Genomic DNA, 16,029 nt, shown 5'->3' with positions numbered 1-16,029 from the left:
ATCCATTCAAACTCACTGTGTCAGGTGCTCCCAGATAAACCTACCTTCCTTGCTATATAGGTCTTCTTCCTTCTTCTGGTTTCCATGAATCTGTTCAGATTCCTTCATCTGGAATTTGATTTCCCTGTCTCTCAACCAGGCCATCAATCATATTTCCTTCATATTATACTTAAGTGTTTAAAGCCGTTCATTAATATCCTTATCTGTCATGATCATTATATCCTATGAAATGTTTATAAACAGACTATTCTATAAATTATTAACAACCAAAATGTATTGAATGCTCTAATTTATAGGACACTCTCCAACTTATTATAAGGTATCAAAGAACTAAAGCACCGAAAAAACTTACATTGAATTCACAGAGAAAAGACCTAACCTTCTGATGAGTTAATTTTCAATAACAAAGTAAATAATAGCTCACTATAAAAAAATAAGCTATAGGCCCAAGCATAATGAATTTCCAGGTGTTTTAACACATTCATTAAGAAAAGGGATGAGGGGGGCGACTGGGTGGCTCAGTGGGTTAAAGCCTCTGCCTTCAACTCAGGTCATGATCTCAGGGTCCTGGGATCAAGCCCCGCATCGGGCTCTCTGCTCAGCAGGGAGCCTGCTTCCCTTCCTCTCTCTCTCTGCCTGCTTCTCTGCCTACTTGTGATCTCTCTCTGTGTCAAATAAATAAATAAATAAATAAAAATTTTTTTTTTTTTTTTTTTAAAAAGGGATGAGGAAGAGATCACATAGGCTGGAATAAATTGAGAAAAATTAGTCAAGTCTTAAACTGATCTTTAAGGTTATAAAGGCTATGAACAGGTAAAGGGAAAGGTATGGGATTTCTGCAGAGGTAAGAAGATATGAGGAAATGGGGAACAAAACCATGAGAAGTAGAAAGTACAGAAGACAGCTGGTTGGAAATAAGGCTGGAGAGGTATGTAAGAAATTTAAGACTCCTCTGAATTGATTTCACTATTACTTATTGAGTATTCTGACAGGGTCATGAATGAGCTTCAAAGGGTCCATGAACTTTCCTGAAGTTATGTGTCAAATTTTTGCTTATTTATATGTGTTTCCTGGAAAGAGAGTATAAGGCGCATGGGTGTGGTGGGGGGAGGTAGGATTTGTTGTCATTGGTTAAAGATCAGGAATTGTCAGAATGACAGTGATAAGTCTTAGATTTCTGTGCATTGCAGTTCTGTACTATTTTAGTACAGAATTATCAGCTGTTACACTGAAAAATGTTCTTTTACTTAATGTATCGATCATGCCACCTTATTTAAATTCTTTATCCTAAAACAAAAGAACTGTATCTATACTCTGCATTGCAGTGTTGAGTATTTATGTAATGTCAATTTATCTTACGGGAAAGGAATTAAAGAAAAGAAGTGCCTCTTCCTCTATTTAAAGACATTTTTTTTTACTTGTGTTTTTAATCCTTTCTTACATCTAAAAAGAAAACCCTTCTTAGATCCCAATATCTGCTTCTCTCACCTACTGTTCTGCTTTTTTGCTTCCGTTCACAGCCAAGATTTTTTAAAGAATACTCTCTGTCTTCACTTCCTAACCAGCCATTTACTCTTTTTAAAAACTACTTAAGTTTATTTAATGTCAACACTTTTCATATTTTTTTTAAATTGTGGAATATTTCAGACACACAGAGAATACAATAACAACCATGTCTTTACCATACAAATTTAACTTATGTTTACACTTTGCCATATTTGCTTCAGTTCTCTCTCCTAAGAAAGCAAAACATTACAGATCTAATTCCATCTTTGTTTTAACCCCTACTTGAGCCCATTCTCATTAGAGCCTTCCCTTCAGGTTCTTTTGGGCCCATTTCCCTTCTAGAAGTAACCTTAATTTTGAAGTTGATGCTTACCTTTTCTAGCTGTGTTTTCCGTATTGATGTACTTGTATTGATATATATTTGTCTATTAACAGTATTTGTATGCTTTTAACTTATGTTAATCTTACTAGCTTTATTTTCATTCAACATTATGTTCTTGAGATTTATTCATATGGCTAAAGATCTAATTTGTCTATTTGTAACTGTTGGATGAGATTCTGTATGAATATACCATTGTTACTCATTCCTTTCCCAGTGAACATTTAGGTTGCCTCTAGTTTGTCACTATAACAGATAGTGTTGCAGTGAATGTCCTTGTGCTTGCCTCTTCTTGCCTATGTGCAAGAGTCTCTAGTGTACTGGATGGCAGCAACATTAACATCACCTGGAAACTCACAGATGAAAACTATGGTGAGAGGGCCCACCAGTCTTTACTTCCCCACCACCTTGTGTGATAACGGTCCATTCAATGCCAATGATCCCATTTATCACATCTCTCTGGAAGATACTGCCTTTTCTCCTTTACCACTTTCATTGCTAGATTTTAACATAATAGTCTGTCTTTCCTAGACTATTCTAGGAACTTTTAAACTTAATCTTTTTATGCAGTTTAGGCCCAATTTCATTTTCCATATTACTGTTGGAATGATTGCTTTTTAAACATAAATCTGATTGTATTGCTTTTCAGTATAAAACTTCATGTAAAGTCCATTTATGCTTGCCTTCTTTGTTCTCTTTCCCTCTGTAGCCTCTTCCTCATCAGTTCCCATCTTTGTCCCCTGTGTTCTTGCACACAAAGGACTGTTTTCACTTCCCTGAACTGTGATGTCACATGCAGTACTGCGTTTTTACTTGTAAATCTTTCTTCCTAGAATTCCCTGTCTGCCCCCATTCTTCCTTAGAAACCAGTTTCCTCTGTAAAGCCTTTTCTGACTTCTTCATAGAATTAACCATATCCATTGTGTCTACAAAATTATAGGTTTTACAGTACATTTTATCACACCTACTATACAGTATTTGTTTTCATATATTACTTATATACTTTCTAGATATTTGTATTATACTTTCTTACTATATCAAGGTCTTTTCAAGGTCAGGGACCATGACACATTTATCTTTGTATTTTGTATCTTTTATAGTGCCTTACATGGAGTAGATCCTCAGCACATATTCAAATGGACAGATAAAGGCAAAGACACAATACCATGTTCCATCTGCAGTAGATGGACCAGAAGAAATACAGATACTCTCTGACTTTGAATCTCTATAAAGGAAGAGACTACATTATAGCTCTCCTTTGCTTCACAGTCCTGTCATGGAAAGGGCTCTCTTTGTCTCGTCTTGTTGTGTTTTATTTTGAAATACTTTTAAACTAACTATATATGTATCTTTCAGTACATAAAAATATAAGGATTTTTCCCTGAAACCGAGGAGCACATTGCAAACATATTCGCTTTACTGCTAAATACTTCAGTGTTTGTCTCCTAAAGACAAAATTGGATACAATTCCATTATCTGATACCAGTCCATTTTTGACATTCATCGGTTGTCCCAGTGATGTCCTTAATTAACTGCACTTTTCCCCCCATCCAGGATTTAATCTGTTCTTTTAGTTGTCAATTTTCTTTGGTGTCCTTTAATCTGGAGCTGTCCCTCTCTTAGCTTTTCTTGTCTTTGATGACATTGTTACTTTTGACAAGAACACTATGTTTGTTTTGAAAATGTACCTTAATTTTGGTTTATATGCTATTTTTTCCTTGATTAACTTCAGGTACATGGGAAGTTTTTAACTAGTATTACAAGAATAGCAACTAGACTTCTAGCCTTTCTGTTGGCTATTATTCATAGTGGTTTGCTGTTTCGTGGTATCTTCTGCTAAAATTGAGAGGAGTTAATTCGACTGACACTCCCATGTCAGCTCAGCCACCTAGGTCTACTTTAAGTACCCCAAGATATTCCCAGTTGTCTGCACCCTTGATTCATATTGACTTAAAAATACACAGGTATCTGATACCGCCTTTTGGATCAAAATTGGGATTGCTGATCTTGATCAAAGCAAAGAAGGAATGTCTACAATCTAGAGAGATTATTCAGTTTTCCATTATGTTATTAGAGAAGTTTTTAAAATTTCAGTTGAGAGACCTCTTCTAGAATAATTATTCAGAAGTTCCAAAGCTGCAATAAATAGTAAAGAATAACAAGTTTTAAGTTTTGTATTGTGATGCAGTGATTTGTTTGGAGGTGGGGGAATGTTCATTTCAATCCTAATTTAAGATTTGCTTATTTTCTGGGGTGCCTTGGTGGCTCAGTGGGTTAAGCCTCTGCCTTCGGCCTAGGTCATGGTCTCAGGGTCCTTGGATCGAGCCCCGCGTCGGGCTCTCTGCTCAGGGGGGAGTCTGTTTCTCCCCTTTTCTCTGCCTGCCTCTCTGCCTACTTGTGATCTCTCTCTTTCTCTGTCAAATAAATAAATAAAATCTTTTTTAAAAAAAAGATTTGCTTATTTTCTGTGAACATTTTTTCTCTCTTATAGGAAGTTTATTGGATTTCCTGAAGGAGGGAGATGGAAAGTATTTGAAGCTCCCACAACTGGTTGATATGGCTGCTCAGGTATTTGTGCACTGCACATGCATCAATTTGCATTGATAGTATACATAAAAATGTAAAGTAATCATAGTGGAGCTGTTGTTTATATAGTGAAATCATGGAATTTTAGAGTGGAAGGAACATTAGAGATAATCCAGTCTGATTTCCTTATGTTACAGATAACGTAGTGTCTGAAGACCTGCAGTATCTAACAGATTCATATAATTTACTAGTATTAGAACCAAGCATGTAATTCCCAGTATGGTGCTGTCATGCATCATGTGACCTTAGAAACCTGAGTTAACAAATATGAAATCTACATGTATTTCTATTTCAGCAGATAAATTTTAAGATAATGAGTGATTGCTATTCCAAAGAAAATTTTGGAAATCTAAGGAATGTGCTGAACTTTTTATTTAATATAGTTGAAAACAAGAATGAAGATGGCAATATACACTGAAAAATGGGATTTTTTTATTCTTCTGAATTTGTGTTATTTTTGAATTGTAAATCACCATGTACGAGCAATTTTATATATTAAAAAAAATTTTATTTAAGTATAGTTGACACAGTGTTATGTTAGTTTTAGGTATATAGCATAGTGATCCAACAAGTCAATACTTTATACTGTGTTCGCAAATGTTGCTACCATCTGTCACCATATGATGCTATTACAGCATCGTTGACTGTATTCTCTATGCTGTGCCTTTTAGTCGCCTGAGTCTTAGTTTTTAAATGTGAGTAAAAACTATTAACAGTTTCTGTTCAGAAATGTGGGAGGTGTTCGAGGAGCCTTTGATTGGCTTTAGTCGACATGTCTGTTCTAAGACTGCTTTCTTGGTGAGCATTCAGATGTCCACAGACTCTCAGTTTAGAGAAGCTTTACACCAAGAAACTGCCCATGTGAGGATTTGGCATATGCCAAGCCTAGTCCATGGTCCTGTGATCAAGTCTCTTAAACACGACAGTAGAGTTCAGCAAACCATTTTTGTGAAGGGCCATATAAATATTTTAGGCTTTGTGAGCCATATGCATCTCTTGTTTCTTCTCCTGTTCTCCCTTTTCTGATTCCCCCCTCCCTCCTTCCCTTTGTATCATATGTGTTTGTTTGTTTTCCTTTTCAAGATTGCTGATGGTATGGCGTATATTGAAAGAATGAATTATATTCACCGAGATCTTCGGGCTGCTAATATTCTTGTAGGAGAAAATCTTGTTTGCAAAATAGCAGATTTTGGTTTAGCAAGGTTAATTGAAGACAATGAATATACAGCAAGACAAGGTAAGATTACTTTGTTTTTTTAAGATTTTATTTATTTGACAGACAGAGATCACAAGTAGGCAGAGAGGCAGGCAGAGAGGCAGGAGGAAGCAGGCTCCCTGCTGAGCAGAGAGCTCCATCCCAGGACCCTGAGACCATGACCCAAGCCAAAGGTAGAGGCTTAACCCACTGAGTCACCCAGGCGCCCCTATTTAAAGAACTATTTTATATTGTTGTGTATATACATAAGTATATAAGACACCTGTAATCTTATTTCCACTCTAAATGTCTAAGCTTCACAAAGGCTGTGTTTTTATGTCTCCCATAATGATTAGCAAAAGCCTTGTGCATAAGAAACATACACTAAATATTTGAGTAAATATAGGCTTTTAAAATTAGAATTCAACAGAATGGGCCATCATCAACAAACAGTTAAGTATAGCCAATAGGTGCTAGACTTCCTTAAAGTTACAGATCCTATAATCATGTTTTTAGTTGCTTATCAGACTTTCTGCCTTTGTGGGTTTTTTTTGTTTTTTGTTTTGTTTTTGTCTTTTAAGTAGACCTCATGCCCAGCATGGAGTTTGGTATGGGGCCTAAACTGATGACTCTGAGATCAAGCCCTGAGCTGAGATCAAGAGTCAGATGCTTAACTGACTGAGTCACCCAGGCCCCCCTCTACCTCTATTTTCTTGAACAATTTTCTGTCCCCACCAACATTTCTTTTTCTTTCTTTCTTTCTTTCTTTTTTTTTTAATATTTTGTTTATTTATTTGACAGAGATCACAAGTAGGCACAGAGGCAGGTAGAGAGAGAGGAAGGGAAGCAGGCTCCCTGCGGAGCAGAGAGCCTGATGCGGGGCTCGATCCCAGGACCTTGGGATCATGACCTGAGCCGAAGGCAGAGGCTTTAACCCACTGAGGTGCCCCAACATTTCTTTTTCTTATGTCACTGGTTTATGAGAAAGAAATGTGATTTATTGTAGTATGAATTCAAATTTTAAAGAATTTTTCCCATGGATCTTGTACTTTTGAAGACTCTGACATTGATGACACATAAAATAAAGATATTGACTAAAGATTAATCCTGCTTATGCCATATTTATAAAAATATATATATTTTTAAAGATTTTATTTATTTATTTGAGAGAGGAAAAGAGAGGGAACACAAGCCGAGGGAGGCAGAAAGAGGAGCAGGGAGCCCAAGGTGGGATTCAATCCCAGGACCCTGGGATCATGACCTGAACCAAAGACAAACGCTTAACTGACTGAACTGCCCACGTGCCCCCAAAATAGATTTTAATGAACAATTTACTTAAGCAAGATTGTCATTATTTTAGGTGCAAAGTTTCCAATCAAATGGACAGCTCCCGAGGCTGCACTATATGGTCGATTTACAATAAAGTCTGATGTATGGTCATTTGGTATTCTACAGACAGAGCTGGTAACAAAGGGCAGAGTGCCATATCCAGGTAAGCTGACATTTCATTTTAGCTCTTTGTTATCCCAAGACCCTTCACTAGAGTTTATTAGGAGCAAAAGCTGTAAGGGGAAGAAAAACTTTTATTTGTTCTCTTTTTCCCCTTCCCTCCCTTTCTTCCTCTCATTATTTTGGCATTGGATAGACTGCAGCCTTTGAGAATCATGATTCTTGAGATAGGGCAAACACACGAGGTGTGACCCATATTCACCTCAGCTTTCTCAAGACATTTTCCAAATGGGCCTTTTATTTCTACTATTCTCTCAGATAATAAGCATATCTTAAATATCCTGGGTCATCTCTCCAGCAACCTCCTTCCCTCCCCAATAATTGAGGGTCTGCTTAGCCTATCATAACACAGGGTGAGCTACTAATGGAAGCAGGATTACAAAGAAATACAAGAAAGAAATTGTATATAATAACTTAAAGAAAGGCAAACAGGTGATACTAGATAAGGAAACTTTCAGGGAAGTGCGTTGATATAGTTTCATAGTTAATCTATTTGGCAAAACCAGGACCAGAGCTTTCTTCTGAATTTGTTTGGAAGTTCTTCCAGACATTATCTTGCCACTGTCACTCATTAACCCAAATTTGGTCCTTGTGAACTGTTAATATCAGGAAGTATCAGTACTTCAAAGTAGTACTCTAAATTCTCATTAATCAAATGGGGTTGGGTTTTGAAGGCATAGGGTTAAAATTAAGGTTTTAGGTGGAATGAAAAACAATTAGACATGTTGAAACAGATTAGCATTTTCTAAGCATTTGATATACTTGACATTTAGAATTTTTTGTTGTTGTATTTTTGTTGTTGAAAGTACTCTTTCACTTGATAAACTCACTATACCTTGAGTCAGTTAGTGGCTAGGGGATTTGTTCTGTCTTGCTAGTGGTGTTAAGGATCACTTTTTCTAATGTCTGACTCTTGTATGTTAGGTATGGTAAACCGTGAAGTGCTAGAACAGGTGGAACGAGGATACAGGATGCCTTGCCCTCAGGGCTGCCCAGAATCCCTACATGAATTGATGAACCTTTGTTGGAAGAAGGACCCTGATGAAAGACCAACATTTGAATATATTCAGTCCTTCTTGGAAGACTACTTCACTGCTACAGAGCCACAGTACCAGCCAGGAGAAAATTTATAATCCAAGTAGCCTTTTATATGCACACATCTGCCAAAATGTAAAGAACTTGTGTAGACTTCCTTACTTTACATACAGGAATCAAAAGAAGAAAGTCATCTTCACTCTGCATGTTTTTAATGGTAAACTGGAACTCCAGATACGGTTGCACAAACTGCTTTTTTTTTTTTTTCCCAAATGTTAAACTCTAAAATACCAATGATGAATTTTCCAACTTATTTCAGGGTCCAAAGAAAGTACAGTTAATGATACTGTGAGTGATAGCATGATTATGAAGAGCAAGAAGGCTGCTTCTTTATAAATGACTTCCTTTCTTTTATTCCCCAAACTCAGAGTCGTTAAGAGGAAAGTGTGTATCATTGTAGACAAAACTTGGGAGATAAAAACAGGTATACCATAATAAAATCTAAAGTCAAGGAACTTTATAGGACCAAACAATTCCATTCCAGTTTTTAAAGATGTCTTCCATTCATTGTTCTCACAAGCTTTTTCCAAGTTGAACAGTTAGTATACAATCTTATTAATATGTACCTTCTTTTGCATGGAAATGCACCAGGTTTTTAGAAGCAAAAAGGAATATAAACAGCATCTAAAACTTGATTAAATGTTAGACGACTGTAGTGACATTTGAAAGTATAATGCACTATTAATACTCATACTCATGGAACTGGAAAGTAGAAATTTTTCACTTTGATTAATCATTTTCTGAATAGCTCAGTTTAGAATAATGAAGGTAACTAGAAAGTGAGTTAATCTTTTATAAGGTTGTATTGATTTTCTTTAAGGCACTATATAATTGAAGTTGTACTGTCCAATCCAAGGGAAAATCTTTTAATATTTAGATAACATGAAAAAATAAGACCCGATATTTAAACAGTCCTTTTGAAAAAGTAGACTGGTACTGTGAGATATTTCTAGTATGAACTTACGGTGATGGGTGCCACAAATATGAAATACCACTAGATCAGGGACTTGAATGCACTTTTGCTTTTCCTGAATATAGACTGACAGAGAGGAAAATATTTAAAAGAAATATGAGAAAAGAAAATGTGAAAATTTTATAGGTAGAGGAATGGAATGTTGTGCTTAATGTTCACGTTAAGGAGTGATAAATGGCTTTGCTGGCACTCACAGCTCCTCACTCACCTGTTCTGAGATTTTAAGAGTTCCAAGGTATGTCTGAAACTAATCTTTCTTAACGTAAACACTAAATGAGCGTTCAGCCTCAAATAGCTAAGTTAAGGCTTCCCACTAATTCCAGTGATAGAGCTTTTATGTGAAACATTTTTAGAACTCCAGTTTTCAAATCTGTGTTTAAATCTATATTAACTTTTAAAATATACTTAATGGTGATCATTTTTTTCCCTTTTTAGAATTTAGTTGATTTGGGGAGGAAAACTTACTGAGAATAATAGAAGCAGTGGAAAGGGAGGGACAGGTTTTTTGCCCAAAGTGTAGAAGTGAAAATCAAAAGTGTTATGACTGACTCAAAAAGAAATTCCAAAATAGGAATTTAAATAGCATCATTACTGGTTTAAGTGTAGCAAAGGAACTGAATCTGACAAATAAAAGTATTTATGTTTTAAAATATTCTCCTTTATAGTCACACTTTTAAAGCAATACATCAGGTTCCCATATTTTAGAATTGTAATTCTTTTTTTTCTGATCAACATTTATTCTAGTAAGATCAGTGAGCTTTGTCGTGTACTTGCTCTATTCACAACCCCTAACCCCAAGTTCCACTGTAACCTTGAAAACCAATAGCCCCTGTAATTATGATTTTTAACTACCATCACTTATATGATTTCATCATTAAGTTTTAAATTCTGTGCCATGGTAACTGTATTGAAATTCAGACAATTTTAAAACGTGACAAATGAGCTTCATTTAGGTTGGTCATAGCTCTGGTACTAAAAGTTGTGGAGGTTTCTAATGTTTACGTAACCTGTTTAGTATTCAATCTCTCTTCCAAGAGTCTTCCTAGGACTCCTGTCATCATTTACCCAGAACTTCTACAACCTGGGATGTCAAATTTTTAAAGGGCTTTATGGGAACTATGGTATTATAATTTTTTAAGCATTTAAAAAAGGATAACAAAATTATGTACTAATTTTGTTCAGAAAAATAAGTCAGGAAAAGTTGATGGTATTCATTAGGTTTTAACGAAGTGGAGCAGTTCCTTACATCAATTGTATAGTAAGGAAATAAAACACTAACTTAATGTGTATTCAGTTTAAATGGTTCTGTATTTTTAAATTGCCAAGAGAAATAAAAAACTTTGTACATTTGAAGATTTTTTTTTCCAGCAGCTTTTCATCTTCAGTGTCTTAATGTGGAATTCAACCCTCACCAGGAAAGGAAGTTGACAAAAACAACCTTTATAGCACAAACACTTTTTTTAATGAATAATGGTAGCCTAAAATGTAATATTTTTATAAGGTATTATAATATTGTTTTGTGGATAATTGAAATAAAAATTCTCATTGAATGCACTCATTTATCTTTCCAGCCACTATTCATATTTTCTCATCAGTTTTTTAAAAAATCGGTATTATAGCATATTCTGAATTTGTTCTTCCATTAGGAAAAAAGTGTTCAGTTATAACTCTTGAGCAGAGTTGAATCAATTCTTTATTAAATTCAGATCATTATTGAACTTACTCTGTGCGTTTAATCCCATGTCAGGTGAGTGACATTTTTATAAGTTTTTTGTCTTTTGGGTTTTTTTAATTATACCAGCAACTACAGTTAAGTGTATTGTATAGCAAAACCTAGGTAGTTTGAGTGAAGCTATTCACAGTGAATATGTGTGAAGGATATAAAATAAAATGACCACTTTTGACCATAATGGACTTAATTTTCTAAAAATGAAAAATATGTGAGCCTTACTTCTGTGTGTATTTTACTCTTCTATTATAGGTGTAATGAAAATAAAATTATACTAAATTATGAATGGCCAATCTAAAGCATTTATTTCCAATAAGGTAGTATCATTTTCTTTTACTATTATCTAAAATAATCAGCTTTATTTTTCCCTGATGATTTCAGAACAGTACATTTAACCAACAAAAACATCATTTAGTAAACATTTGTTTAGTATTTTTATACAGTGTAGTAATAGTTTCTCATTTAAGAATGTTTTTCTAGTTTGCTGTTTGCCTTTTATTTTACATGTAATTTTTTCTCAATTAAGTTGTACATTTGTATGTTGTAAAATCTCCTTTATTATACTTAAAAAGCCTTTTGCATCCCAAGATTAAATAATCATCTTCTCTGTTATATTTTATGCTTTCCTTTTTTACATTTCTCTTTAAGTTATCTTTATCTTTTAAGTTATCTAGGTATAAAACATGATTTAAGGGTCTAGTGTAATTTTGTCCCATATAGTTAATTTTCCCAGCACCATTTATTGGTTAATCCGTTCCCATCCCATTAGTTTGGGTTCTTTACTTTTATTATGCACATATCTACACATACCAGCTTTGTTCAATTAACTTGCTATTCTTCCATCAAAATAACACTTTGAATTGCCAGTCACTTGATAATGCATTTTAATAATTGAACAAGTTGTCTTTTGTATTCCTTTTTTGAGGCAAATTCTTGATGAAGTTGAGACTTTATTTTTCATATTACCCAAAAATTCAAGTGACGTTTAGGTTCACATTATGCTTATAACTTGGTAAGAATTAACATCTTTAAAATCCATCTTCCTAACCCATTTATGCAAATCTTCATTTACATCTCTTAGTAAAGTTCTTCTCTAAGACTTTTCTCTATGGAATTGAAAGCTGAGTTTCATCTCATCTCATTATTCTGCTCTAAAGATGTCACCCCAGTCACTGCTGGAGACCTCTGGGGTCTCCACTGGGGAGACCCACTTTGTTACAAAAGAAACCAGCTTGTAGACATGAAGAAAATTGTGCCCCAGTAGTATTTGTTTCCCTAAAATCAGCTCTTCTCCAGCCCTTCCTCCAGTTTTTCCTTTTTCTTTTTTTTTTTTTTTTGTTTAAATGGCATCAAGTTGCGTTTCTGTCACCAGCAACCACGGTCCTGATTAATTAACGTTTAAATTGTCAATACAGAAAGGAATATTTATTAAAGTAAGCCGCTCATATATCGCTTCATCTGTTGGCCCCTCCACATCCACTCTGCTGACTGGATTCCCTCATTTTGGAGTCCTGTTGGGGTAAGCCAGAGAGGAGCTCTAGCAGAAAATGGGAGGAAACCGACAAGGTCAAAGTATTTCCCTATTTCCTCCTTTTGAGGTTGGATTGCCTATGTCCTTCAACCAAAGGTTCCTTTCAGTATACCTCTTTTTTCTTTTGGGGGAGTAATAACAGCTCTCATCCCTTATCTTTTCTGTTTAGGGGTAAGGTGCTTCTAATTTTGTTACTGCATTAATCCTGTGATTCCCCTATCCTGCCTGCCATTTTGTAAATATCTTTGATTCTTCTTAATTTGTGCTGTTTCCAGCTGGGACTCTGACTGATATTCCTCATGCTACTAATAACTATAAAGTTTTTTTCCGGCGAGATAAACACAACACCAGGCAAAGTGGGTGCAAGGCAAGATTTATTAAAAACACTCTCCCGCAAAGTTTCAGGGCTCAGGAGAAGGGGAGCCAGGAAAGTTGCGACGGGAGGAGGTGGGCACCCTCCGGCGAGGTTCTGTGACTGGAAAGCAGAGTGGCAGAAGTCGCGCCCAAGGCAGGGAGGAGGGGACTTTTAAGGGGTCTTGAGGGGACCTCAGGGGTCTTTTGGCAAGTTTCCCTTATTTGGATATTTCGCCTGCTCCTTGGGGTCCCATTGGTCCACTGGAGCCTGGGGCAGGGGTCTCAGATTCCTGCTTGATCAGGGTCCCATTGGTCCATGGGAGCTGGGGCCTGGAGGGTCTCAGATTCCTGCTTGGGCCTTTGTTCTCCTGTCCGAGCTCAGGTCTTGTGGCGGGAACTTTCGCCATCTTAAGTAGCCCTTTCTGCCAGCCCAACAATAACTATCAGTAGAAAATAACAAACTTACATTATTGCATCAAAGTGACAGTTTATACAAAATAGTAACATTATTGGTAACAGCAGCTTACAACATTAAGTGTAAAATTACTGTAAGATCTTATTAACCAGAGACCTCTTTAATTGAGGTACAGTTAATAGACAACATGTTTCAGATGTACAGTATAATGATTTAGTATTTGTATATTTTGTGAAATCACAGTCTAGTAACATCTGTCAACATATGTAGTTGCAGAGTATTTTTTCTTCTGATCAGAACTTTGAAGATCTCTCTTAACAACTCTCAGATATGCAATGTGGTATTAACTTTTGTTGCCAAGCTGAACATTACATCCTGATGACTTATTTTATAACTGGAAGTTTGTATCTTTTCGACTTTCCTCACCCATTTCTATCCCCCACCTCTGGCAACCACCTGTCTGTTCTCTGTATCTGAACTTGGTTTATTTATTTGCTTTTTGGTTCCACCTATAAGTAAGATCACATAGTATTTCTCTTTGTCTGACTTATTTCACTTACAAAGGCTCATCCATGTTGTCTTGACTGGAAAAATATCTTTCATTCCTTTGAGAGAATAACATTCCATTATATATACACACATTTTATTTATCCATTCATCCATCAATGGACACAGGTTGTTTCCACATCTTGGTTATTCTAAATGCTGCAATGAATATAGGAATGCTTATACTTTTTTTGTGTATTAATGCTTATATTTTCTTCAGATAAATACCCAGAAGTGTAATTGCTGGGTCATATGGTAGTTCTGTTTTTAATTTTTTGAGGCACCTCAAATTTTGAGGCACCAAAAAATTCCATAGTGGCTGCACCAACTTATATTCCCACAAACAGTGTATAAGGGTTCCCTTTTCTCCACATCCTTGCCAACACTTGTTACTTCTTGTCTTGTTGTTAGTAGCTATTTTATCAGGTGTGAGGTGATGTCTTGAGCTTTCATTTGCCATTTCTCTGATGATAAGTGATGTTGAGTATCTTTTCATGTGCTTATTGGCTATCTATATATATCTTCTTTGGAAAAAATGACTATTCAGAACTACCCTTTTTAATTAGGTTATTGTGGTTTTTTGTTTTGTTTTGTTTTGTTACTAAGTTGTAAGATTTCTTTGGGCACCTGGGTGGCTCAGCTGCTAAGCGTCTGCCTTAGGCTCGGATCATGATCCCAGGGTCCTGGGATAGAGCCCCGCATTGGGCTCCCTGCTTGGGAAGCCTGCTTCTCCCTGTCACACTTCCCTTGCTTGTGTTCCCTCCCTTGCTGTCTCTCTCTCTCTCTCTCTGTCAAATAAATAAATAAAATCTTTTGAAAAGGGATGCCTGGGTACTTCAGTCAGTTAAGCATCTGCCTTCAGCTCAAGTCATGATCTCAGGGTCCTGGGATTGAGTCCCACATCGGGCTCCCTGCTGGGGCGGAGGGGAGCCTGCTTCTTCCTCTCCTCCCCACTTATGCTCTCTCGCTATCTCTGTCTCTCTCTCAAATAAATAAAATTCTGGGGAAAAAAAGTTGTAGGATTTCTTTATGTTTTGGATATTAATCTCTTATTGGATATATGACTTACAAGTAATTTCTTCCATTCCGTAGGTTCCCTTTTCATTTTGTTGATTATTCTTTCTTGAATGAACTTTGGTGTTTGTTCATAGTCTTCCTTTATTATCCTTTTTTTTTTAAAAAGATATTATTTATTTATTTGTCAGAAAGAGAGAGAGAGAAAGCACACAAGCAGGCAGAGAGGCAGAGAGAGAGGCAGGCCCCCTGCTGAGCAAGGAGCTGATGGGGGACTCGATCCCAGGACCCTGGGATCATGACCTGAGCCGAAGGCAGCGGCTTAACCCACTGAGCCACCTAGGCGTCCCCCTTATTATCCTTTTAATGTTTATATGATCTATATGGATACCTCCAGTTTTATTCCTGATTTTGGTAATTTGTGTCTTCCCCTTTTTTCTCATTAGTATAGCTTGTGGTCAGTTTTAGTGATTTTTCTCAAAGAAGCAGCATTGTATTTCATAGATTTGTTCCACTTTGTATGAATGCACATGAGTGTGTTCTACTTCATTGATTTCTGATCTTTACTAATCCATCCTTTTGGGTTTTATTTACTTTATTATTTTTGTGGTGTAGTTCCCGTTCTTTTTCTAGTTTTTTTAAGATGGAAGCTTAGGTCATTGATTGGACATTTTTCATCTTTCCTTATCTGTGCATTTAATGCAGTACATTTTCCTTTAAATACTGCTTTAACTGCCTCCCATATATTTTGATATGTTGTGTTTTTATCATAATTTAGTTCAAAATATTTCCTAATTTCCAAGTTCTTTTTTGACCCACGTGGTATTTATATGTATGTTGTTTAATTGTTAAGTATTTGGGGATTTTCCAGATATTTTTCTTTTTTTTTTTTTTTCCTTTTCAAGATTTTATTTATTTATTTGACAGGAGTAGCAAGAGAGTATAAGCAGGGGGAGCAGCAGGCAGAGGGAGAGGGAGAAGCAGGTAAACTGCTGAGCAAAGAGCCCTATGCAGGACTCAATCCCAGGACCCTGGGATCATGACCTGAGCCGAAGGCAGAGGCTTAACTGATTGAAGCACCCAGGTGCCCTCATATTTTTCTTTTATTAATTATAGTTTATTTCTGTTTTAGTGAAAGAACATTCTTTTTATAATTTTAGCCTTCTTAAGTATATTAATTATATTAAAATTCTGTTT

At 36.0% G+C, this 16,029-nt stretch overlaps 1 protein-coding gene across 3 annotated transcripts in view; it reads left to right on the top strand.

The window, feature by feature from the left end:
• YES1 (YES proto-oncogene 1, Src family tyrosine kinase) overlaps positions 1-11,258 on the top strand; it is a 64,209-nt gene extending 52,951 nt beyond the window's left edge. For all 3 annotated transcript variants that reach the window (XM_044243323.1, XM_044243321.1, XM_044243322.1), the window contains 4 exons: positions 4,377-4,453; positions 5,555-5,708; positions 7,027-7,158; positions 8,100-11,258. In XM_044243323.1, the coding sequence (XP_044099258.1) occupies positions 4,377-4,453; positions 5,555-5,708; positions 7,027-7,158; positions 8,100-8,308 (572 nt within the window). In that variant the 3' untranslated portion in view covers positions 8,309-11,258. The remainder of the gene's footprint in view (positions 1-4,376; positions 4,454-5,554; positions 5,709-7,026; positions 7,159-8,099) is intronic.
• The last annotated feature ends 4,771 nt before the right edge of the window (positions 11,259-16,029 follow it).

Source organism: Neovison vison, chromosome 3, assembly GCF_020171115.1.
Source record: "Neovison vison isolate M4711 chromosome 3, ASM_NN_V1, whole genome shotgun sequence".
In the NCBI taxonomy this organism is placed as follows: Eukaryota; Metazoa; Chordata; class Mammalia; order Carnivora; family Mustelidae; genus Neogale; species Neogale vison.
Note: the sequence above shows the minus strand (reverse complement) of the source record. Positions and strands in the feature narration are given on the sequence as shown.